We start from the raw sequence: 25057 nt of genomic DNA, 5'->3' as shown, positions 1-25057 counted from the left end.
ACTGGGAGAAGAGCAGGCAGGTCTTCTTGGACGCACGTTATATATCGCGCTGCTGCGAGCTGGACTAGGGCTGGCTGCGGGCATTCAGTACGATCACTGCAATCAATCGTCGCACGGCACCACGGCAGTCGCGCTACGCCGCTCACACCGTCCGCCGCAGGCTAGCGCCGCCACCTCCTGCAGGCTTCCTCGGGCGTGGGAGCTTGAAGGCTGCTGGCTCGCTGACTCATGCGCATCCACATGGTGCACGATGCACGACATGCGCCGACCGAAGTCCCATGTCGATGTCGAGACCTGCACCGCATGCTGCGCTGCAGGCTATAAACCCGGTGAGCCGAAGGGCCGAGGGCCGCGTGAGCACCGGATAACGGCCTGAATGACGGATGATCAACTGATGATAGTAGTCTGGCCTGGCTCAGGGCCGAGGATAATGAAGGCGCTAAGAGTTTAAAAGCCATGTCTAAAATTGTCTCTGAGCAGCTAACGCCAAGCATAAACCCAATCATGCTTGGACGCCCGAGCGTGCGTGCTCTGTACGTAACAAAGAGGTACTCGTGAGCAACATGCGTACGCCTGCTGCCGGCAGTGTGCAAAGTCCATCAGCGAGGTGAGCGAGCGTAAGAAGTTCGTCGATTAGTCTTTGGTGCCTCACACCGATACACGAGTGTGACAATGACGTCGTGGGAAGTCATCTTCATGCTGAACTCTTCTGCCAGTTCTGCCGTTTCTGGAACAGCTGCATTCACAGCGCGAAGTCAGGTGGGCATACTCAAGCAATTGCAGGGCCGTGCCAGCACAAGGAAGCTCGCAACTCTAACTCTGCTCTGTCACCGGTGTCACCTGGGAATCTTGCTAGCGCCCGACGCCGACAGTTAGGCGGAGGTCATCACCGGAGAAAGTAAGGAATGGGTGATGAAGGGCTACGGCAAACTCGGCGAAATCTGGCGATCGAATGAACTACTTGCCGCCCGTTAGCTTCATTGCCAGACTCATACCCAATCACCGCAGAGTGAAGTTCGCAGTCTAGGACAAAATCGTCAATGATGGCGAATCTTTGTTGCTCAGCTGGCTCAGATGTTCGGTGCAGGTGCGCAATGGTATGCTGGAACCGACCAACTAGACTGGGGCGGAACTGACTAAAAACCATGCGTAGGAGCTAGCGGAGGGATGGGCATCTCGTCTCGGCGGTTAGTGCAACTGTTATCGGGAGCGCGGATGTGCATCGCCTTGGACTACTGGTTCGGCCCACCGAACTCTGCTTGAATCCACTCAGCAGAATCGGCGAATGTAAGCCCACGAGAGTCTCGGGGCCAAAGCGAGTGGGCGGGGACTGACGAGAGCTGACGAAGCTGAGGACGGATGCAGTAGCCGACAGCGCCAGGACAGAGAAAGCACGCGCGTCCTCTGAACATGACGTTTTGGGGGTCCAGTGGTCCCACGCCGTCACACTCCGATCATCAGGTCCCACCTGGCCCCAACCATCTGCAATCCTCAGGTGCAGTGGCTCCAACGATGTCCCAACTTAGAACTGTCGGGTGATTTAGAGTTCGGCCTCTCCACCCACAGTGAGCCAAGCGTGCCTGGGTCCGGCGTCATGGCACCACCACATCGGTGGGCGCTCGCATGTGATTTCTTTGATTTGTCTCGGACTTCCTCCGTCTATCCACTAGAAGCATCGTCCGGCGTCGTATGCGGGGCTCACCCTTCTTTCTGGGGCATCTTCACTATATCCTGCTGTTCCTGCAGGCACACAGCTCTGAGAGGATGTTCCTGCAGGACCAGAAGTAGGGATCCAGGATCGCTGAGAACGAGGGTAGTGGAGCTCACCATCTTCATATGTTCTGCGCCTCCTGCTGACTTCTCAGAAACTCTTCGCAACCCTAACCCTCATCCGACTTCCCGGTACACCTGGCCAGACACTCGATTGAGTCGGCTTGTTCTCTGGCTCCTTCCCAGTTGAGCAAAGGTGCTAAATATACATCCGGAGAAGTGTTACGGAGTACGAGCTGACGGGGGCCGAGCCACTGGCCAGTTGAATCGCGATGTCGTTATCGATCCGCGGTCCTCGTACCCGGCTCAGTACGGAGAGGCCGGGGGCTATAGCGGTGGATAGCGGCAGGGTCGGTTCGCTCGGCGAAAGCGCCTTCTGTGCCACCCACAGAAGGACAGGAATGTCGTCAAAGGAAGCTGCCGAGAGCTCGCGATCACAGCGTTACGAGGCGTAACGGGGCATCCTGTGAAGCACATGATCATTCGACAGCTGTGTCGGACCTTGTCAATGGTGCACTTTCTCACGACGTCGGCTACCGAGCGAACGGCTGACGGAAATGCCCGGTCGACTCTTATCTCGCCGGGCGGCAACTTGGATTCAGGCAGCAGAACGACCGCCCGTCCCATCGGCTGAAAGCCTGAGATCCCAACTGACCGAACTTCCCTCATACATCCCTTGGCCTGCACATAGGGGCGGACGGACACAATTCACGGCCACTTCTCTCCGTTGATAGCATGGAGATGAACAGCTAACCGTGGTATCCAGACTTAGCTTCTGGCACTTCCGAGGCAAGGTGAGGGAATAGAATGCTCGGCCGTTGGGAGAGACACAGTACGCCGTTCCACCATCGCCATGCCGAAAGTCGCGCCCTACGGCTCAACACCAGCTGGGTATCACAGCCTGGCTCAGCAGTCCATATCACAGCCATGCTCAACAGTCCATCGGAGGTGACATGACACAGAGGCCGCTCCAAGCCCCAGAGCAAAGTAGAGACCAAACGTACTTTTCACCCGTATCTCTACGAATCTACGTCTATATCACCTAACTACTGCCTGACGGCCCAGCGCCAGAACCACTCAGCCGTCTTACTGACCATGCCGACAGTGATGACGTGCCCGAATCCAGGCTCGATCCACTGGTCCATCTCCCCCGGGTGCTCCTGCATAGTCTTGATCCACTCCCACTTCTCTTGTCCGACTTTCCAAGGCAGGACTGCGTCCTCGCCTCCATAGATGCACAGAATTTTCTTGCCCTTGTACGCGTTGGGCGGCGTCGGACCGTCCCAATACGCAGCGAGGGAGGGCGGGTACTTTGTCTCCTTTGTCACTGTGCCGTGCTTCAGTCCCGTCTCGGCGCGGTTCGCGAGCCAGCTCCCGAGCGTCTCACTGGGGAGAGAGACGATCGGCACGCCGCAGGTGATCTTCGGGTTCTCGCGGAGTAGGCGCCACGTCGTGTGTCCACCGAGGGAAATACCGCACGGAAGCCAGTGCGCAACCTCTCGTTCCCCATCTGGCCAGAGGTATGGCGGCAGAAACTGCATGACGAGCTCCTGATCCTGTTTCCCGCCTGTGATCGTGCAAGCCATATGCGCGAGCCGCAACGGGTCGTTCTGGAACGTCCGCCCATCCTTGATCCGTCGCCGCGTGCCGTGGTTTCGCTGATCGAGCGTCACAACGAGCACGTCGTTTGCTCGCTCGACGCCCGATTCGCGCTCAAACCGGCTAATCTCGCCCAGCATGCCCGACGCCATGCGCCAGTGCTGCTCCGCCTTGTTCGCCCAGCCATGCGCGATGATCTAGATTGTCAGCTTTGCCCAGCGCGAAGCAGCTTGTTGCAGAAGAGGGAGCACGCAGAAGATTGGCATCGCTTCCTCAGGTCCGCAGGCAACGATGCCGGCGAGCGCACCGAAGTCTTGCGCCGACCGGGTGTCCAGCGACCTGCTATAACTCACAATAATCGACACCGGCTTCTTCTTCTTGCTCATCTCCTCGAGCCCATGCACCTGCACCTCGAAGTCGACGAGGAGCACGCTCTTCATGCTCGCCATGGGATATCCCATGTGTAGTGGCTCAAAGTCGAGGACATGGACGCGGTCCATTGGCCGGGTCTTGGGTGCCTTCTCTTCGGGCATGCTGTCTTTCTCGCTAGGGTTATGTGGCTGGGGGGAGCTCTGAAACTTTGGTGATGCGTCGGCGTAGGTATCGTCAGTGGGATGAATTGGTAGAAAGATTACCAAGATGTTCAAAGGCGCAATGCGAGGGATATCGGAGTAGAGTTGATGAGGAAGGTGTCGAACTAATATCTACGCGTCACCACAGTGGGGACCGGTAACTATACACCGGGACCGGTCGGTGTCCCCGGGAAGCCGAAATCCAGATTCGGCCATCCCCGACTGGCATCACCTACGGCCGCCGACCACAGTCCGACACCCCTCGGTGTGGGAGACTCCAACGGACTACACTTCGTTTCGTGCGAGACGCGAGATGCATTGACAAACTTCTGATGACTACAAGAGCGCACTCTCGTTCATAATTCGTACTGACCCCCTGCATCATTCGCGGTGCCAAGTCCTTCCCCCACCTCCCGATGCTGCTAACGTCTGCATGCCCACTGATGCTACTGGCTCTCTACTGAATTACTCTGTTCTGATGTTGATGTCGCAAAGCTGACAGCGCAATCCGGCCGCCGCGCGAGGCTCTATATGTATGCCGCTGCAACTGTCGAGGCATATTACAGATTAAAGACGTTGAGGGGGACCGGACCACTGCCGCTCGGCACCTCAATGCTACGCGTCTGCGTGAACCCGCGCAGGCCCTCGACAGAGTTGAATCGGCCCCAGCCAGACGACTTCCATCCGCCGTGAGGGACCATCGGGGGGTCGTTGGCAGTCTGGTGTTAGCAACGGACGAGTAGCGGAACCTACCGGAGAGTTGATGTGGACAGCACCCGAGTGCAGCCGCCTCGCGACCTTCTCGGCGTTCTGGAGGTCCTGGCCCCAGACAGCCGCCGAGAGCCCGTACTCGCTCTCATTCGCGATGTCGACCATGGTGTCGACGGCTCCATCATCGGGCACGGGAATCACGACAGCGAGGGGGCCGAAACTCTCCTCGGACCAAAGGCGCATGTCCTGAGCGACGGGGCCAAGGATCGTGTGCGGGAACGTGCCCTCGCCCGCCTCCGCAACAGGAATCAGCATCTGAGCACCCTTGCTCACTGCATCGTCGACGAGCTCGCCGAGCCGTGCAACCGCGTCGGGGCGGAAAGGCGCCTTCGGGCTCTTGTCCTCGACCTCGCGCCAAGCCTTCTGAAGCGCCGTAACAAGCTCGCCGAATCGGGACTCCGGAACGAGCACACGTTCAGTCGACATGCACACCTGACCCTGATTGAAGAAGGCACCGAAGAGGATGTGGCTCGCGGCAGTCTCAATGTCGGCATCGGGCAGGAGAAGGACGGGCGCCTTGCCGCCAAGCTCCATGATGCAGGGCTTGAGGCCTGCGCCTGCGAGTGACGCGACAATGCGACCGACTCGGGTCGAGCCGGTGAAGTTCACATGACGCACTCGATTGTCCCGCACGAGCTGCTCCGTCAAGCCCGGGGCCTCATCGGGCGCAGCGTGCACGACGCTGAGAGCCGTCTTCGGAACACCCGCCTCGTACAGCAGCTCGGCCCACAGCGCCTGCGATCCAGGAGTCACCTCGGAAGTCTTCAGAACCACCGTGTTACCCGTCAACAACGGCGTGACAATCGCGCGAAGGGTAAGAAGGTGCACGGCATTCCATGCGGCAATGGCAAGGCAAACACCGTAAGGCTCGCGCGTGACGTGGAAAGTGGCTGCACGTTAGCTGTCCGCACGTGGAGGTGAAGCCCATTCCCAGCTTAAGCATCTTTCGCCTGAAGCAGAGGAACCAGGGACCAAGCAAACTCACTGTCGCCCATCTTCTCCGTCTTCTCGGCAAGCGCCTCATCGGCGTACCCGACAAGCGCGCGGATCATCTGGGGTGCGATTTTGAGCTGCTCGCGCGACCACCACTCGGGTACTGAAGTCTCCGCGCGGTTCATTGTGTGAAGTTTCTCGCTCCACTCGGGGCTCTCGAGGAGGTCCGCAGCGCGCTCAAAGATCTTCTTCCTCTCCTCGAGCGGAGTCGCCGACCACGAGGCGAGGGCACCGTGGGCACAAGCAAGCGCCTGCTCGATATCGACAGCAGTAGAGTGCTGCACGGCATGCACCTTGCCGTTGACGGGGTGTACCACCGTGTAGGTGGGTAAGATCGAGGCATCCTCGCGTACACTTCCGATCAGATTGGTGACTGGATTCGCAATGCTCCAGCGGCCGCGGGTGCCGAGGGGAGCGACGCCGGTAGCGACACCTGGGCGAGTAACAGAGGTGAGGCGGGTTCGGAAGAGTGGTCGGAGTGTTCTGGCTGTCCGCATGGTTGCTGATGGAAAGAGAGAACAATGGAAGGTAAACGCAAGGTCCAGGATAGATTCAACAGGCTGACCCAGACAACCAGATGCGGCAGTGGACGGTTGCAGAGTCAGATCGGCATTTAACGCGGGCGGGCCAATCAAAGCGCTCGCACTGGGCGGCCCCGGCGGAGCCGTGTCGGATCAAGCGTGATGACTCACCCAGATAGGACTCTCCCGATCCGTCACCCTCCACCTCCACACACCTCGTGCGGAACTTCGATGCACGGTGCTGCTGCTGGTGAGGGCGGGCACTCAGCCGCCCCAGAATTAGACACGTACAACCCAGAAACAAGGAGACCCTCGCTGGATGAAGCTCGCAGTGGCCGGTGATGGTTCAGCCGCCGACCGCAGCATTCACAAGTCACCGCTGTTCATCGGCGATGACCGATACCACCAAAGACCGTCTTTTCCGAGCAGATACGGAGTCAGGTTCACGAAATTGTCTTTGCTCGAGCGACTACAAGAGATATTCACAACTGCATACCAGCAAGAACCCATTACAGAGACCCAATATCTGTACGAACAACTTGACTTCAGACCTTACTTCCTTTCTCCTCGTCATTCTTAGCCAACTCTATCGCTCCCTCTCTGGCCCGCCACCGGCTGGCCCCGACCGTGAACCCCTTTCCCAAGACCGTCAAAGGATGGGACCTCTGCTCCGTTTAAGGCTGGTAGCGGAACTCCTCGTGGTCGTTGATGATGAGCTCGCCGCGGTCCGCCTTGCGGTTCTGAACACGGTAGTAGAACTGCAGGCCAATGGCGGCAAGGATACAGAAGACCATGAGGCCAAGGGAGGTGTAGACACCGGAGGGGTAGCCCTGCTTCTGCTCCTTCTGCATGAAGACAGTCGAGCCGATAATACCACCGATGCCACCGAAGGCGACGGTGAGCGCAGAGCAGTAGGCACGGAGGGACTGCGAGCGGATGGCGGTGTGCTGCCACGAAATGATAAGCGGAATAGATGCGTTGGCACCGCCGACCGCGAGGAAGATGCCGGCGAAGCGAGCAGCCTTCTGGCTCTTGGCGAGCTGCGAGTACATGCAGGTGCCGACGAGGAGACAGGTCGCGTTGAAGACGATGACCCACGAGCGGGCGCCCTTGACCTTGTCGGCAACGCGGCCCGAGATGACAGAAGGAATGATTGCCCAGAAGTACGCCGGCGTGCCAAGAACGAGCGACTGGACGTTGTCGAAGCCCATTGTCGCGAGGATCGTAGGAAGGAAATAAGCAAGGGAGTACGTAGCCGTCGTCATGCTCATGAACATGAGGGCGAAGATCCAAGGCTGCCACATCATGGCGTACTTGAGCATCTTGGAGTAGGTGAGCGGGTCGGGTTTGGAGTCGGCACGGTCGCGCTCAATGCGGGTGATGACAATGTGGCGCTCGTCCTCGGTCAGGAACTTGGCCTTGTCCGGGAAGTCGGTGATGAGGAGGTACGCAAGCAGGCCGATCACGATCGTGACGACGCCGTAAATGATGAAAATCCAGCGCCAGCCGGAGCGGCCTCCCTTGCCGTCGAGCAGAGAGAAAACCCATCCGAGAAGCTTGGCAAAGGATCCAGCACACGCAGAGGTGATGTAGAAGACCGAGTTGCGCAGACCCATGTCCTTGCGGGGGTACCAGCAGGAGATCAAGTAAGCAGCACCGGGGAAGAGGGCTGACTCGAAGATACCGAGGACAGCGCGGAGAGCAGCGAGGCCATACCAGTTGGGAACGAAACCCATACACAGCATGACAACCTGAAGTCAGCAGAGGCATTCAGGCCGGTCAGAGGTCAGCCGCACGGCCACTTGCCGGCGGCTCCGGCGATGGGGCACACTCACTCCCCAGAGAACGACGGCGGAACCGAGCCAGATCTTCGCGCCGAACTTTCGGAGTCCGAACTGCGAAGGGATCTCGAAAATGATGTAAGGGATGAAGAACACAAGCGTGATAATCGAGTAGCGGTCGCCTTGGTTGGTGCCGAGGTCGCGGTCCATCTTAACTTCGTTCGCAGAACGGGCGATGGCGAGGTTGGTACTGCGATGTTAGCGTCTGCCACATGCCACATTTCTGCGCCCCTCCACTGCTTGCACCTCCGCCCTCCACCAGCCGCTAGACTTACCGGTCAATCAGCGAGATCGCATACATCATAGAGAGCACGGGGATGAGGCGGTAGTCGATCTTCTTCGTGATGCGCTTGACCTCCTCGGCGGCGAAGCCGACGTCGAGGTTGTTGGCACCGCCCACGGGGGCGGCCTCCACGATCGAGGGTGTCTTCTCGTCCGAATCATAGCGCTCGAGGTGCTTCGACTCTGCAAACTCCATCGGCTTCTGGTCCTTGTCGAGAGTGTTCACGGTAGCCATGCTGCGCGAAACTCTACGGGAGCGGGGGTCGGGCGCTTAGGCAAGGAGTTGATCGGGGCTGGGTTGGTGGGACTGGGACAGTGATAGACCGAGGGTGGTAGGATCGTGCTGGCGGGAGGTAGTGCCGTTGACTAACTGGTGATGACAGCCGGGGAAGAGAGCAACAACGTCTCCTACTTGTACTCGAGCGGCAGGAGCATCTTGCTCCGAGACGTACGCAGTTCAGGCTATCTCTGCACGCGCCGGAGAGGCACGGCAGCGCCAGTATCCACCCGATGACGAGAGGCATAACCGGATGCCGACGGATTTCGAGATTCATTCACGCTCCAAGGTGGATCACAGCTGGGCTGGCGCGGCGAGACGAGGCGCGGCGGCAGGAGCATGAGCGGCAGGCAGGGCCAAGTCAAGTGATCATCTAGAACGCCGACTGACAAGTGGAAGGTGCCACCGGGTTCGTGCGCCTGTCTCGGCGAACGCCATATGAACCGACATCGAGACAGAGTGCGATCTCTGGGGCAGCTTTGACAGGGAAGAGAACGGCAGATTGGGCGGTATTGAGGGATTCAGTTTCCGATGTGCGACGCGGGCTGAGAGGGCGGCGAGGGCGGGGCGGGCGGGGCGGGCCTGGGCTGAGCTTGTTGGAGAGAAAAGAGTTCAGCATAGAGGTGGGAGGTAAAGTCGGGCAGCAAACTGATTGGCTTGGCGCACTTGGCACCCCACTTGCTTGAGTGGTGGAGTTTCCGTCGGCATCGCGAACGGTTACTGGCGGTGAGCCCCGCGGGGGCAGGGCAGGAGCGTATGCACTCCTGACGTACTCGTGCCCTGTTCTCCTGACCAGGTGGCGCCGGAGTCTGATCCCATCTTCCCACAAATCAGAACTGCTGTCACCTGTGGGTCAAGGCCGTCCCCAGAACCAGGTGCATGGACCCAGCGAACTGCGACTATACCGCACTGATTCCAATTCCGGTGAACGAAGTCAGACGCTCATAAACGAATCCTTGGCTATTCTGAGCAAAGAGGCCCGCGTCACAATCGCACAACCGGTTATGCCGGTGCGCGGGACTTGGTGGGCTGTGATCTGGAGTGTGACCCGTGCCGTGTCCCGGCGATCAGGCCGTGTCAGAAGAAAGACCAGAGCTCAGGCGAGACAGACGAGCCGCTGTTGGTGTCACCTGCCAGAGTCGAAGCACCAGCTGATCAACCGTGTGGTGACTGGTGATAGTGTCTTAGACCGGAACGTGGGCGACCCAGCTGGGTCGTAGTCTCAGATCTGCTTTAGCCCACCCCGGAAATGCCTCATTGCAGTAGTCTCTCACACGACCTACTACGACGCTAGCGAGATGCATGAGCGACTTGCTTAACCTTCCACACTTCGTTCACAGTTGTCCTCTCAACGCCATAGCACTATCCACACGCTTCACGCTCCCTGGAGTACCCCGCTCTGCATCCTGTCGGACCTCGCCACCCCCACAACGCACAGCCAGGACAGGAGCATGAGCCAGTCAGCGCCGGTAGAGTCAGTGCATAACCGGCGGCACCGGCAGGCAGCGGGAGGCCCCGCATTTGTTTGTTCCGTTGAAATGTGGAGAATCTGGAATCCCTTGGCAAAGTGGGCATTTCATTGGCACAGAGGGCCCCTGTTGCAGGCCAGCCACTGCGACGGATCGCCCAGAACACAATCCTAGGGAGCAGTGAGCGCCTGAGCGCCTGAATCTGGGGCAGGTGGAGGAGACTGATCGACTCGGTGCTGCTTGCTGCATCTCGTTGGTCGATGGAAACATCTTGAACCAACTCCGTCGCCCAGATCTGCGGCTCGGAGCGCATCTATGCAGTCGCATTATATCATCGTTGCCCACAATTTGGCCACTCACCACCCGTTTCTTGGCCGCTGGGGACTCTGCTCCGCATCGAAATTGCTAGCGGGAGCGACTGCCCCTTCCTGTCTAAATCTCATAGCGACCTTGCGCAGTGCCAACGTCGTCTGCACTCCGCCTCATGTCGGGCTTGTGGATGCCAATCTGGAATGCTGGAGTTGGAATGTCTTCTGGACCACCTGGATAATCCTCATCCGTTCCCATTCCCAAAACAATCGGCTCCAACGACTGTAAAGCCCTTCGCGCAAGGTACGAGACGCCTCTAGCGTGCGGTGATTTCGTGTCATATTGCAACAGCAGACCCTGGTATATGATGAGGCAGACAATTGCTGCAGGCTCCGTCGGAAACCGGAGCGGATCAGATGATGTGGTCAGGCGGAGCAGGGCCGAGATAATGGCTGGAGTTCGGGTTTGAATTCCTATGCCTCAACACGACTTTTAGCGTCGCTTGAGTCGCCTCCGGACATCAGCCTCCGCATTGCCACGCGTGAGGCTAGGGTAATCACAGCTTGCAGTACAGTCCTTCCGCACACCCATCTGTGCAGAAGTGCCTGATCGCTGGGTGTTATTCACTGCCACAACCTAGCTTCGCTCATTGCGCGCACATGCACACGGTAGTCCATCGTTCTACTCATTCCTACAGTTTGAACGTTGTTGACCTCCTCTACGTGAAGCGCTGCACGACAACAGCATTCTGCAGCTTAGCCTGCTCAACCGTCTCCGAATCGGGCAGCTCGCGCGAAGGGAAGGTCGTCTGCAGCACGAAAGGTCGAGAATCGGGACGAGAGCTGCGGTTAGCTACATCTGTGGGGCTACATCTGTGGGGCTTCCCGGTCTACTCACCCTGCGACGAATGCGCGAAGATCAGCAACAGTGTGATCGAGGTTGACGCGAGCAACGAGACTGCAAAGTTAGCCAGAAGCTTCCCCGTTGGCTCACCGGGACCCATCGCCGAGGCGAAGTTGGACGTTCGTAGAGGGCTTGCCGGGGTCGACCTTGATCTCGGTTGCAGGCGCGGGAGCTGAAGCGTTGGCAGCAGGGCCGGCGGTGGCAGCGGCTGTCGTCGAGGAAGACGCTGCCGGTTCGTCGTCCGCGGAGCCGAGACGGTTTCCACCGCCGCTGAACGCCTTCATGGGCTTCTTGGGAGGGGGCTGGTACTCTTCGTCGGTGCGCTGCTCAACGACAAGCTGCAAAGGTTGGTTGAACTGAACGTCGAACAGGGAGAGAGGCGCACGACCAGCATGGATCGCCTGCAACAGCTCCTGGTTACGCGGCTCATCGTAGCGGTACAGTTCGCCGTCCTCGATGCTGAAGCCGTCGCGCCAGAAGATAAGGCGGCGCTGGGCTGTCTCCAGCTCCTCCTCTTCCTCGTCATCATCATCACCGAACGCTCCAGGAATGCGCTGAGGACCGCCGCCCCCGCCAACAGTAACGGATGGAGTGTCCTCAGACCCCAAAGTGTTGCCGGCACCGCGGAAAGCCCGCGAGGGCGCAGCGGTTGTTTCAGGCTCGGAGGGGGGTCCGCCGCTGCCTGTCAGATCTGGCAAGAGCTATTCGGCTCACCTGCGCGCTTGCTGGAGTATGTCATTGACAAGACCACGACCACCACGGCCACGGCCCTGGTCGGGGTTTTGAACAGCGAGGCCGCTGCGCTCGCCACCAGTGTACAGCTCGTTTCCGTGACGCTGGTCCTCCGCGGGCTCTTCGGGCTCCTCGGCACGGTTCTGATGTGAGTATAGCAGGAGGGTCCGTTACTCACCATGTCTGAAAGGGAAGCAAAGCGACCGGCACCGCGGTTCCTCCACTCCTCAGGAAGAGCCTCAGCGGGGCGTCCGTCGAGTGTGCGGGCGCCTCCTTCCGCGGCAGAGGCCTCCAGCGCTGCATCCAGCTCATCCTCCTCATCCTGGTTGGCAGCAGGAGGAGCGCCGCCCGCAGTCTGGGCGGCAAAGTAGTCCTCGATGGCACCCTAATGTCAGATCACGCACAACGACACACGCTGGCGCCCCTGGACAGCGATACCCAAGGCAGTCTATACTCACTTCCAGAGTGACACCTTCTGTTAAGAAGCGCTCGGCATCAGCCGGCGATGCCTGGGTGATAGCGACGAACTGGTCGATGTCTGACGGTCAGCATGCTCAGGAATATTCTTAACTCACCCTCCTGTCTCGGGTTAAGGCCGGGCATGATGGACACGTTGAGTGGATGGACGGAAGGAAGGTTGCTGGTCCTAAGTGCGTTGTCGTGATTCTGCGATCAGCAATGACGCAGCGTGAACGGATTTGGGCGTGTGGCAAACACACGTGATTGCCATGCTTCAGATCTGTCCCCGCTAATCCTGCAAATATTGGTTCCACTCTCTCCTGTAATTCGCATGGATACCTCGTCTATGCTCTCACCCGCGATTGTCACGATGCATGGCCTGGACGCATCTTACACCTCGCATGCGGACGTGGCGACGGTTTTGGTGGACAACTGTGCACTGACGCACGCGACTGCCGATCATCGATGTTGACATGACACTTGTTTCTTCCTCCCTTATAAGATAGGAACCTCCACTTCTGATCGGAATTTTGGACGCTGAGAGAGCTTTCGTAGACTTTCGATCTGTCCTTGTCGCAAAAACAACAACAACAACATGCTGCGGCCGACGATAGCGAGAAAAATTCTGCGTCTGCGCGCAGGACGCATGATGGCTCCTCGATACAACAGCGAGTATGTGACTTCTGCCGGTCTCACGCTGACATGCCAGTTCGCCAATTAATCGCGTTGCCACCACAATTCCTCCGCCTGTAGACCCCAGCAAGTTTCCCCTCTACAAACCTCCGCCTCCGCCGCCAGAAGAGGAGGACGCGCTTAAGTGGAGCGGGGAACTGGAAGACTTGCCTTCCGACGACGACATTAAGCGCGAGATCAAAAGGCGCGTCACGAATCAGTCAATCAAGGCGCTTCCGGCGTTTTCGGAGGACGATCTGCGCGACTTCTATAAGAATCTCGTTCTTGCTGGCAAGAAGGACATGATCGAAAGCGTTCCGAGGCTTGAGGCTCCCAAGGTGACACCTCAGCAGCGGCAGCAGATTCTTGAGAACCTCCTTTCCCGCTTGGAAGCGCCGAAGACGGAGACCTCTTCGGACCAACAAGACGACCAGGCGGCGGCAGATGCGCCGATCATCGACGCTCCCACTATTCCGAGAAACATGCCTACGCACGTCGCGCTCACGAGCGCTCTTCTGCAAATGGGCCGTGATGAGCCGTCAGGATCCTTCGATGTCCCCCTGGGTCTTGTTACCCAGTCCGAGTGGCAAGCTCTCCTGGACACATTCGTAAGCGTATCCAGACGATCAAGTTTACTGACCCAAGATCGCAAAAGGCGATGGTAACGGAGCTGAGGTTCTTCTGAGCACAATGGAGCGACACGGCGTGCAGCCTTCTCTTTCGCAAGTGGATGCGATCGCCGAGCTCTACGCGAACCGCGGCATGACGGTCGAGGTTATGCGCTACATCACCGACCTTGATGAGGGTGAGTTGTCTCATTGGAATCCAAACTGATGTGTCAGGTGGTGTTGAGGTGACTGACCACCATCGTGATCTTGTCGTTCTGTCGATGCTGGGCGGCGAGAAGCCGGACGTCACCGGAGCAATCGACCTGCTGAAGCAGAGTGAGAAGCTTGGCAAACCCTTCCCTCAATCGTCTTACAACCTCGTTCTCAAGAACCTGTCGAACCGGTCCACTGATCGTCTGCCGAACGCGGAAGAGCGTAGCCAGGCTTGGGACTTGTTCGCACAAATGCGTTTCGCGGCGCACCCCGTCCCGTCGCGCGAGGTGTATGCGACCATGATCAAGGCGTGCGCGGACCCTCGCCAGCCTCAGCCGGAGCGCGCTCGCGACCTCTGGATTGAGATGACTGTTGACCAGCGGATTGAGCCCTCTGGTGAAGAGTTCAATGCCATCATCGGCGCGCTCGGTAGCACGAAGGAAGATTACCTCGAATCGTTCGACCTCATGCGCCAGATGCTTGCGAAGCATAATGATGCGACATGGGAGCCCTTTAATGAAGCCCAAGCCGCGCAGCGATCGCCCTGGGTGCCGACACTGGAGACGTTCAATGCGCTGCTTGAGGGTGCCAAACGTGCCGGCGACCTTGACCGTGCCCGCTGGGTGTTGAACGAGGTCGTCGACCTCGCGCGCTCATCTCGCGCCTTCGGCCGTGACGCAATCCAGAGCCCAAACGAGGAGACGATGGCGAGCGTTTTCATGACGTACGCTTCTTGGAAGCCCATCAAGCGCAGACATGACGTGCAGGTGATCCGACCACTTTCGCCGCGTGATGTCACCCGAGCGGAGGAGGCTGCTGCCGCGGCTGCGGCGTCTGACCAGCGGGAAGGTGTCGTAGAGGCCCAGGTCGACCCGGAGAAGCCAAAGATGCCGGAAACGAGCTCTGCCGCGTTGCGCGAAGTTGATGCTCTCTTCCAGCAGTGCCTGCAAGACTACCAGCTCACGCAGGGCCGTGACGTTGACCCTTACACGGTGCCGTTTGGTAAGGTGCGCCCCACTGCGCGCCTGATCAACTCGTACATTTCTGCGCACTTTGTGCACGACAAGAGCATTGAGGCGACACGCGAGGTGTACGAACGCACATGGGCACAGGTGCGCGACATGTTCCCGTCCCTCCACCTCCGACCTAATGGCTGGACGTACCTCGAGATCCTGCAGAAGTGCGGGCGCGGACGCATGTCTGCTGCCGATGCCAAGGCGGCACATGCCTGGGGCTCCGAAGTGTGGGAGGAGTATCGCGCGTGGTACCAGCAGGCGAAGAGACAGGTATCGTGGGAGAATGACTCACGTTCTCGAAGGCAACGCTGGCTCATCGGCCTCGATGACCGGCAGACGGAGCAGATATGGGCGGCCGGTATCCGTATGGCGACGATCCATGGAGACGTTAACGGCGCATTGGAGCTCCTGCTCGAGTTCGCGGAGCGCTATCCAGCCGCCGACATTCTCCGGCAATACGTTCCACGCGTACCGGGAGAGTTCGCCGTGCGTCTTACCGACCCGCGCATGGTTCCGGAGGCCAACATTCCGCCACACATCCTCTTTAAGGACATCGCTGTCCTGCACCAGCGCTGCGCAATCGACGAGAATGCCGATGGCCTCAGCAAGATCAAGTGGGTCACGACGGGATACGCGAACAACCTCGCGAAGCGCAAGCGACTCCGCCTCCACGGAGCTGGTGTCAAGCGCGAGCTCGCCAAGGTATTGAAGAAAGGAGTTCGCACAGCGCCGGAGACGCCTGAGGACGACCCTGTAGACGAGGAGCAGCCCTACCGATAGAATGTTGTACACCTGTATATCAAGCATAGCAATCACCAATCACCAATCAGCACCACCACCACTTATGCACTATCCATTTCTTCACCACCGTCTTCGCTGGTTGCTGAGTTAAATGTTGTCAGTTGCTCAGTCTGCTCGGTGTGCCAAAGTTCGCCTTCAACACGCTTCATCTAATCTCTTTGCTACAAGGAAGCTGTGGAGAGCTCCGAAACGCTGCCAGCAATCCTTTAATTGATGTTGCCGGTAACGCCCTCCTTGCACATCTTGTCGAAGAGGCCCCAAGCTCCGCCAATCTGCTCGGGGCACTTGCCCTGGAGACAGGCCACGCCGTGCGAAGTGGCCTCGCCACGCTTGTCACCGCAGCCGCACTTGATCGAGCCGGGGATGTCACCCTCGTTCCAGCATCCGATTTCCTTTGCGGCTTGGATCACACAGCCCTTGAGGCAAGGGTCGACCGTAGAGGCGCTCCATGTTAGCCAAAAGCCGACAGAAGAGACTGGAGAGGCGCAGAAAGACCGCGGAGAGGTGTCGTGATTGTGAATGGGGAAGAAAAACACTCACTCAACCTGGGCGGAAACAGAGCCAGCGGCAGCGAAGAGGGTAAGGGCGAGAGCGATGACCTTCATTGTGATTGTGGGATTAATCGTGGCTTGGATTTGGTCTAGAGACGTTGTGAGGAGGGGATTTGTTGTTGTTGATGGTGGAGGATTGGCCGTCGCTGACTCTTGCTTATATACCATCCCAAGCACCCTCTTCGGGATACTTCAACTCGACGAGTATCACAGCAACATGCAGAGCTATCGTTGCCTCTGTGGTAGCTCAGGATGATGCTTGACCCCAGCGTCATAGACGAGCTAAAGCACCCCTCCTCCTCCACACCCTGCCCTCCCTAGACTCGCCTAAATGTCCAGTAGCAGGATGCTTCGATGCTTCGCCCACCCATGGCCGCGGCCTACGGACTAGCTATCACTCTGCTGAGCCCATCGCCGGACAATGTGTCACTAGCACCGGCGCCGTCTCCGCTGGCTCAATTGCCGGTGCTTTGCCGAACGATATCTGATGTCAGTGGCTGTTATCTCGTGGTTGAACACGCGGGCCACGTGCAACCAATGGGACTACCAGTGGATAGTCGCCACAGCATTACAGGCTAGTAACGTTCTAGCTGCGACCTAAGCTCCCGAGAGGTCGGAGTACCCACTGCATTCCTAATCGCAAACGTGTTGTGCGCTTCTGGTGGAGAAGATTGCTGATGAAGCGCAGCTAGTTCAAACACTTGGTAGAGTGGGTTGCACCCACCAGTCAGTCCGGCAAGTCGGCACGACCAGGCATGGCGGGTCCTCGTAGATAGTCAGACCACCTCTTGCCGAGTTGGAATTCAACCAAACGCCCCATGCGGTGCTCGGGGAATCAGTCTAAGATATTCGTCTTCTCGGCCCTAGCGCATTACCGGAGAAAAAATCACAGTGTTAATCACCTCTCACGGCACTGTTTCCCCACGAGGAAGCAACGAGGAATAAACCTCGACCGGCAGACCCAGCCGTCGAGGGTGAGGAGAACCCTTGATCGCTGTGTCTACTAGTCTGTTGAAAAGGTGAAGCGCTGAGAGCTAGCCACCCGTGCCATCGCTAAAGCGCTTTGTGTGCCACGCTAGTATCGGGCATGAAGTCGCTGCGAGATCTCATTGCGGGCACAATCCCTATTCGGCCAGCCAAGCGGTGTCATCGGTGCCATCGGTGCTTGGTATCCTCTATTCCCCTTCATGACGCACGAACTGCGAGCAAGGTAGCAGGGCTGTGCTGATGTTTGTGGGGCTTTGCATGGAGAGTTGTCCACGGACTGTTCATCAGGCGTCATGGTTACAGGGCCAACCTCCACCACCGGGCATATGAAAGTACTAAGCAAATGGGTGCAGAACACAGCATCCGCTAGGAGGGAGCCGAAAACTGGTGGAAGACTGCGCCCCTTGGTGCACTTTCGCCGCGCGATGCGCAAGCAGCGGCAGAATCAACAAGGACGAGTTTGCGAACTTCCATTCACTCAGACCTCAGAGCTGTTCTCAGTACCCATTCAACTTGTCAGCCAGTCCTTAGTCAGTCAGTACCGATACCCCGTCCGAGCCCAATGCAATACATTCTATCTACGGGACGACGTTGATGCCGAGCGACTTCGCGCTTCCAACGATGGACCGAGCGACGCGCTCCTCTCCAAGGGCCTTAAGAGCGTCATCCATGCACTTGACCTTGGCAATCTCGTACACATGCTTGAGCGAGACCTCACCAACAATGTCTGATCCGGGCGCTCCAGAGCCCTTGTCGATCTTCGCGGCCTTCTTCAGCAGGTATGACACGGGCGGCGTCTTAAACGTGAAGCTAAACGTGCGGTCGGGGTTGATCGTGATGAGCGTCGGGATCGGGACATCCGGCTTGAAGTGTGCCGTTCGCGCGTTGCTGAGGTTAGCCCAGACTCAAGCTCGACGCTGCAAAGAGGGGTAGCAGTATAAGGGGAAGGTCGAGCCCGCACCTCGTGTCTCAACAAGGCAGACATCTTCGAAACGAACAATCGCACCCGCTCGAGAACAGCAGAAGCAGCCTCCCGAAACAGTTGTGGAAGCCATAGTATCCCATGTCTTGCCGGCGCAACTGCAGATTCTGGTGTGATCAAGAATACTCACAACTCCTTACAGAAGTCGATGGCCTTCACGGCCCTCGCTCCGAGCGCGGGACCGACAGGGGGCGACGGCGTGGCCTTTCCAGCGGGGACGAGAAGCTTCTGTATTCCAGTCAGCGGGTGCCCTCACTAACGATGGCAATCTGTACTTACGACAATCTGCGTGACAGCAGCTTTGCCGGACATGATTACTAGGAGACGGAGGAGGGCGTCGGATGGTAAGGAACGGTCGTAACAAGGTGGGTACTGGCTTTCAGCTCGGTGTTGAGCGATCCAAAGCCGTTTTCGGGTGAGGGGCGAAGCTCGGAAGCGAGGGAGGAGCAGACGACGGCGAAAACAACGATAACAGTGTCCAAGCCGTAACTTTCAGCGGCGGTCAGTCCGACTTTTGCCTCGCGGGTCAATGTTCGGAGGCGTACAGGTGGTACCGAATAAATTGACCACGCGACGCCGGAGCCCCACGTTGATTGCTGCGCGGTGCGCTCGGTGTTCGTCAGTCGAGTTGACAAGACTGGACAAGGCGCATTGATTGCATCAGCGCGGCGCACTTGAACATAACACAACCAATTCTACAATGTCCGAGGAGTTCAGGAAGGCGATCCTGAACCGCCTTGCACCGCCAACGAAGGCTCCGTGGGCCGAAGATGATGAGGAGGAGGAGCTGGCTGATGAGCTCGGCGAGCTCGGCGGCGCGAGCGCGTGAGTCTTCCGCCCAGCTGTTAGACTGAACGCCGAACGAGGAGGCTGGGAGGACCAAAGGCTCCTGCTGACAGTAGTAGCACGAAGAAGGCGACGATTGAGCCACTCTCGGCATCTGAATTCTTCTCTCAGGCGCTCGAGATCAACCCGCCAGGGAACGACACGACGTTCCGCGCGTACATGACTCCGCCGAAGGCCGTCCCTCCATCCCCCGGACGGCCTGCCGCCTCGACGTCTTCCCTTAAGCAGCCGAATCCCGGAGGTGGCTTCAACCCCACGCAAGCGCCCTGGGCTTCGAACGCTGTGAGCCCCGGTGCCTCGGTCCCCGCAACACTACCCCCAAGCGCCCCAGCCACCTTCCCCGGCAAGCTTCCCTCCGCTATGGCCACTTCGGGCTCGGCGCCGGGCATGGGTTCGGTGACGGCGCCAGGACAGAGCCGCAACCCTCACGGAACGTATTTCGTCATGCACCACGGGGCGGGCGCAAGTGGACTCAGCTTTGCGGCGCTTGCGAAGGAGATCGCGGCACGAGGACCAGAGTATGGCGTGCTTTCGTTCGACTGCAGGGGCCATGGGAAGACGCGCACCGAGGGAGCCGCCGGGCGGGATACGGATCTCAGCCTGCCTACGCTGATCAACGATCTGACGGGTATTATCAGGCATACGTTCCCGGACCCGAAGACGGCGCCGAGTCTTATCGTGAGTCTCCTCCGGGACAGATAGCACAGATGTGACCTGTTCACCTAGCTTACATCAGCTCGTCGGACACTCGATGGGCGCAGCGCCGTGCATTGACGCGGCCCCGCTGCTGCAGAAGGAGGGCTACACCGTGGCGGGCGTTGCAGCGCTGGACATTGTCGAGGGAACCGCCGTCGAATCGCTCCCGCTCATGAAGAACATTCTCTCAAAGCGGCCCCCGTCCTTCGGCTCGGTTCCCAGCGCGATTCAGTGGCACCTCGATTCGGGCAGCATCCGGAACCCGACCTCTGCGCGTGTTTCCGTGCCCTCGTATGTTGTGCCGATGAACACACAAGATAAGGATGGGAAGCAGCGGTGGCGAACGGACCTCCTTGCGACGGAACCATTCTGGCTCGGTTGGTACGAGGGCTTGTCGAAGCGGTTCTTGTCCTCAAGATGCGCTCGCATTCTCGTTTTGGCTGGCCAGGAGAGACTAGACAATGACCTCATCGTCGGCCAGATGCAGGGCAAGTTCCAGCTCGAAGTCATGACGGACGTAGGCCACTTTCTGCACGAAGACGACCCCGCGACGCTGGCGACGACGCTCGTCAACTTTGCCCGCAGGAATACACAGGTCCTCGTTCTCCCACCCAAGATTGGCCAGCCGACGTCCAAACCTGTCGAGGTGAAACATGTGGGCGAGACGTAGTTTGCTTAGAGATCATGCACACGCAAAGTTGTCACAGGCATCAACAAACTACAACAGGTCATGTATCACTCGAACTGAACTAACTACTGCACTATCCAAACGTGTCAATGCCCAATGTCCATGGCCGTGGCGCTATCCACGTGTGTCAAAAGCCCACAGTCCACGACCGAGACGGGACACACCTTCCCGCTCATGCCGGGGCAGGGGAACGGCACCCTCGCTCTCCCACTTCGGCGCGGCACTGCCACTGCTGGCGGGGCCGCTGCCACTGCGCTCCCGTTCGCGCTCCCTATCGTGCGACCGCGGTGCGGGCGGCTGCTCGCCACCGTTAGAGGAAACGCGCCCAACGCCGTTCGGCGACACACCACTGCGCCTCGACAGGTTGAGGAGATCACGGCCACGTTCCTCCTTGTCCGAGGCAGTGCGACGGAATTCACGGTCAAACATCTCGCGTTCCCGCTCGCGCTCGCGCTCGACGGCAACGCGCTCGGCGGCAACAGCGGCAGCCTCACGTTCCCGCACGTCGCGCTCCCGCTCACGCTCTCGTTCCCGAGGAGGCTCGCCACCACGGATGGGAAGAGCGCCAGCACGCTCCTTGTCACGCCTCTCTTTCTCCTGGCGATCCCGCTGAGCCTCCTCCTCCAGACGCTGGAACTCTTTTCGGCGCGCGCGCTCGCGCTCCTCAAACTCCCAGTCGTCATTGCGCGAAGCCGGATTCGCTGCGGAAGGAGCCGGGGCCGATGCTCCAGCCGGAGCGGCAGGGTTGGCAGCCGCAGCCGGAGCAGACGGGGCGGGTTCAGCGGCAATCTTGCTCTCCACAACGGACAGTAGCTTCTCCGTCCTGGAAAGCATGCCCTCGAGCCAACGCTTGCCCTCACGAAGTTGTTCGCGGTGTTCGGTAAGCTCGCGGCGGCTGATGCTGTACGGGCCGCCAGCACTAGAGCCCATGCCGCTGCCGGAGTAGAAGCGCGAAAGTGACGACGACTCTCGAGGGGGCTCAGGCGCGGGGCGACGGGGAGGCGAGAGGGGCGGGCCACCGTGCTTCGCCGACGCTGCCGGCGAGGCACCGGGAGCGGCCGGGCTCGTACCACTTCCAAGATCCCTCCTACCGAACCCGAAACCGTAGCGGCTGTTGCCCAGGTTTGACCAAGGGGTCGACATGAGGTTGCTGGGTTCCCGGGGATTGGGACCGTAAATCGAGTAGCGGGGGCTGGCATTGTAGACCGATGAGGGCGTGGACTGAGCACTGCCACCGACACGGCCACCTGGTGTACCCGCACCACCGCGGCCCTCGTTTGCTTGAGCCAACGGCGAATGCGAGTAGCGCTCCCTAGAGCGGTCGCGGTCCTTCTCGAGACCAACAAGACCCAAACTGTGCGCGCTAGCGCCCATACGGTCGTCCTCGGCAGACTTGCGCTTGACGCCGCGTGCGTCATCGTCACGTGGGTCGATGTCCATTCCGGATCCGCCAGCCAGGGGCTTGTCACGGCTATCTGGGGACAGTGTGGCAACCTTGGTCTGAGGGGCAATCGAAAGCAGGGTCTCCGCAGCGAGCTGGTGAGAAAGCTTAAGAGTCAGCATATCGATGTCAGCTTTGCGACTCACGTCCTGACCATGCTCTTTGTCGTCTCGCTCGCGACGATCCTCGATCCACCATGGCTTCTTGCGCTCGACACCGCCAGAGGGGGCACCACCGCCGGGTACAATCATAGGCATACCCTTTCGACGAGCTTCCATCTCCTGCTGCTGGCGAGCCGAAGGGGGGAGACCAGACGACCACGGGCTGCCACTGCCCATAGGATAACGGGACTTGTCATCGCCAGGGTAGCCAGAAGGCGGCTGCGAGCCAAGGACGGATCCACCAGGCGACGGGGCGCCCTGCGACGCGCTTCGCCCGGCAGGCGACGCAGCGGCAGCAACGGCCGGAACACGCTTGCGCCGCTTGATGACCGTCTTCTTCATGGCGACGGGTCGGGGAACTCCATGAAGCTTGTGGTACAAACCACAAGCGTTGCACTGCGGTCGGCCTTCCTCGTCACGACGCCAAAGGGGTGTAGTGCTCGTACCACAATTGCGGCAGCTCATGCCAACTGGAGTCGTAGCCAGCCCGTTAGTGCCAGGCTGAGGACCAGGGGTAGAGTGCTGCTGCTGCTGCTGTTGTTGTTGTTGCTGCTGCTTCTGAGGATCGGCCTCGGGTGAAACGGAAGGCTTCATGTCGTGGCCAGAAGGAGGAATGGGGGAGGCAGTGCCGCGGCCATTGTTCATGGAGCTCGTACGGCTGAGGATGCCCATGTTCCAAGGACTGGGTCGATCGGCGTTGTGGTGATCCGGCTGGGGCGAGTGCTTCGAAACAGGGCGATCCACACCTTCAGACGGGCCGGCGACGGCAGCCTTGGCAGCAAGCGAGTTGTTGTACGTGGGACAACCCTCGCAAGCTGTCTTTCCTCCCAGGCCGTTGCAGCGACCGTCTCCAGGGCACGAACCAGGACCATCGTCCCCACAACCCCCGCCGCTCTGGGCAGGTGGGGGCGAGTGCGTCCTACGCTTCTTGTTCGGGCCGAGCTCGTCTTCTTCCGGCCGCTTGCCGGGGGGACCCTGGACTCCGGAACGGCGGGCAGGTCGGCGCCGGCGATCTTCATCGTCACCATCGTCCTTCACGGCCGGCGACATGTCGCGCGATACGGGCTCCGATTGCCGGGCGCTGTGTTGAGGCGAGGCACCGTTGTCCGGAGTCCCGTCAGATCCACCGCGCTCGTTGGAAGCGCCGTACCCGCCGACACCGCCCCACCCACGGGCAAACTTTGGTCGCCAAGCGGAGCCGCTCATATTGCCACTGCCACTGGGGGGTGCACGAGGAGCAGGTTCCGGAGGCGGAGCGGCGGGGGCGTCGTCGTCGTCCAGCTCGTCCTCTTCCTCGTCCTGCTGGTTCGAGGATCCGCGGGTATCAGACACACGAGGGGCGGCGGCGAACGATCGATATCCAGTCGGTGCTGTCGGAGAGTGAGGGGCCGAAAGCGAGGCACGGGGGGAGAGTTTCGCCGAAGCACTCGGAGATGTTGGGGCGGTGGCGGTAGTGGTGAGGGTGGCTGAAGTATGATTTGGCGACGCCGAGGGCGCTCGGGGCATCGTGGATTACTGTTGATGGGTCAGCGGTTGTCTGGTGTATGCAAGCGATGCAGAAGGGTTGGATGACAATCGGGATGAAAAATGGGTCCATGCCAGTGCCACGCGTGCTCAGCCACGGAGGACGCCGGTATCTGCGGGCGATCAAAAAAGCCCAGCCAGCCAGAAGGGGCAGATGACGCGATGATTTGATCAGACGATATATCCGCCGACTCCGCCGGACTCGTATGTGGAGTACACCGAGTGAGTAATCATGCATGGAGTGCAGTGACTGTAACCAAAAGGCACACACCGCATTGTGTGGGATGGATGCATGAGGGTGAAACGTGATTGTTGATAGCGGGATTGGCTGGTGGATATGCAGTGGAAAAAGGTGGGCGGCGACAAGGGACCGAGGAAGGCAGTGGGGGCAGGGGCTTGTCGGTAAGAGCGGCGTTATCTGCGCGGGCGGGCCCGGCAAAGTGACAAGGAATGTCCCACCCCGCCGCCCGAATACAGGTCGAGCGAGTTCCAAGTCCCAATCAAGCCGACACGATTATGCAGCACAGATGTGTGATACCTCATCTTGACGTCCGCTGTCACAAGATCACATTGGCATGACCCCATGTGGGATGCATCAAAGGATTGTCGAGTAATCGATGACGGCAAAACAAAAGATCATTTGATAGCGCGGAGGCTTGGTGGGTCGTTGATGATGTGGGCCCATCGGCTGACAACTGACTGATGACTGATTCTCGGCTGGCTGGATGCAGAGTAGTCGAGGTAACGGACACAGGCATGGATAGGAGGGAGGGAAAGAAACCGACGCACCTTTTCGTGGAAAGGAAGGGAAGAGGGGGTTTTGCGTTTGACTTGGTTCGAAAGGTAGTTGCGGTGATTAAGCGAGTCGAGTTGTCGTTTGGCAATCGCTCGTGCAAGTAACAATGCGCAGTATTCGTAGGATCGGGGTGGTATCACAAGACGACAGCGGGAATCGGGGCCGACAGAGGGATGGGTGGATGGATGGATGGAAAGGGTGGATGGATGGAGTTGTCGATGGTAGATGGATGGATGAAAAGGAAGGGTTTCGTGGATGTTGGCTTTGGAGTGAGGGTGTGATGGCAAGATGGGTGGGTGATTGATGGATAAGATAGATGGGGGTCAGCAGAGACAGACAAGAGCAAGGGCGAGGGCCCATCGGCCATGAGGCATCTGGCCAGGGGGGAGGCTAGAGCTTAGACTGAGGCTGAGTGGTTTAGATTGGCCAATCCAGCGCTGGCGACTGATGCGGCTCAGGGCGATGGGGCCTTTTCTCCTTCTATCGATGACCAGGCTGAGCCGAGGTAAGGCGGTGTCGTGCGTTGGCGCGTTGTCCGACCCATCCTCGAGTCTCAGGGGACGGCCCCCAGGCCCAC

The 25057-nt window shown here is 59.3% G+C and overlaps 8 protein-coding genes across 8 annotated transcripts; 2 read left to right on the top strand and 6 right to left on the bottom strand.

Annotated features, from left to right (window-relative positions):
- Positions 1-2816: 2816 nt before the first annotated feature.
- A1Q1_06750 (Salicylaldehyde dehydrogenase) lies at positions 2817-6202 on the bottom strand (the record flags this gene model as incomplete). Its single annotated transcript, XM_014327799.1, has 4 exons — positions 2817-3566; positions 3723-4073; positions 4695-5602; positions 5698-6202. The coding sequence occupies 4 exons, from the start codon at positions 6200-6202 to the stop codon at positions 2817-2819; spliced, it is 2514 nt and encodes an 837-aa protein (XP_014183274.1).
- Positions 6203-6900: 698 nt separating this feature from the next.
- Positions 6901-8584, bottom strand: A1Q1_06749 (uncharacterized protein; the record flags this gene model as incomplete). The annotated part of the gene is made up of 3 exons (XM_014327798.1): positions 6901-7977; positions 8062-8257; positions 8343-8584. 3 exons carry the CDS (start codon positions 8582-8584, stop codon positions 6901-6903), a joined length of 1515 nt encoding a protein of 504 aa, XP_014183273.1.
- Positions 8585-11122: 2538 nt separating this feature from the next.
- On the bottom strand, positions 11123-12642 carry A1Q1_06748 (glycogen metabolism-related protein; the record flags this gene model as incomplete). Its single annotated transcript, XM_014327797.1, has 6 exons — positions 11123-11246; positions 11302-11361; positions 11404-12008; positions 12218-12424; positions 12498-12577; positions 12615-12642. The coding sequence occupies 6 exons, from the start codon at positions 12640-12642 to the stop codon at positions 11123-11125; spliced, it is 1104 nt and encodes a 367-aa protein (XP_014183272.1).
- Positions 12643-13144: 502 nt separating this feature from the next.
- On the top strand, positions 13145-15787 carry A1Q1_06747 (uncharacterized protein; the record flags this gene model as incomplete). The annotated part of the gene is made up of 4 exons (XM_014327796.1): positions 13145-13170; positions 13259-13778; positions 13816-13975; positions 14013-15787. 4 exons carry the CDS (start codon positions 13145-13147, stop codon positions 15785-15787), a joined length of 2481 nt encoding a protein of 826 aa, XP_014183271.1.
- Positions 15788-16014: 227 nt separating this feature from the next.
- Positions 16015-16413, bottom strand: A1Q1_06746 (uncharacterized protein; the record flags this gene model as incomplete). Its single annotated transcript, XM_014327795.1, has 2 exons — positions 16015-16252; positions 16349-16413. 2 exons carry the CDS (start codon positions 16411-16413, stop codon positions 16015-16017), a joined length of 303 nt encoding a protein of 100 aa, XP_014183270.1.
- A 1511-nt stretch (positions 16414-17924) lies between these two features.
- A1Q1_06745 (60s ribosomal protein l19, precursor) lies at positions 17925-18640 on the bottom strand (the record flags this gene model as incomplete). Its single annotated transcript, XM_014327794.1, has 3 exons — positions 17925-18234; positions 18459-18556; positions 18608-18640. 3 exons carry the CDS (start codon positions 18638-18640, stop codon positions 17925-17927), a joined length of 441 nt encoding a protein of 146 aa, XP_014183269.1.
- A 388-nt stretch (positions 18641-19028) lies between these two features.
- A1Q1_06744 (structural constituent of ribosome) lies at positions 19029-20540 on the top strand (the record flags this gene model as incomplete). Its single annotated transcript, XM_014327793.1, has 3 exons — positions 19029-19153; positions 19234-19852; positions 19911-20540. The coding sequence occupies 3 exons, from the start codon at positions 19029-19031 to the stop codon at positions 20538-20540; spliced, it is 1374 nt and encodes a 457-aa protein (XP_014183268.1).
- Positions 20541-20631: 91 nt separating this feature from the next.
- Positions 20632-23666, bottom strand: A1Q1_06743 (iron regulator 1; the record flags this gene model as incomplete). The annotated part of the gene is made up of 3 exons (XM_014327792.1): positions 20632-20672; positions 20723-22094; positions 22146-23666. 3 exons carry the CDS (start codon positions 23664-23666, stop codon positions 20632-20634), a joined length of 2934 nt encoding a protein of 977 aa, XP_014183267.1.
- Between the last annotated feature and the right edge of the window lie 1391 nt (positions 23667-25057).

Source organism: Trichosporon asahii (assembly GCF_000293215.1).
Source record: "Trichosporon asahii var. asahii CBS 2479 unplaced genomic scaffold scaffold00008, whole genome shotgun sequence".
Classification (NCBI taxonomy): Eukaryota; Fungi; Basidiomycota; class Tremellomycetes; order Trichosporonales; family Trichosporonaceae; genus Trichosporon; species Trichosporon asahii.
The sequence above is the reverse complement of the archived record's forward strand: the minus strand, read 5'-3'. Positions and strand labels throughout refer to the sequence as shown.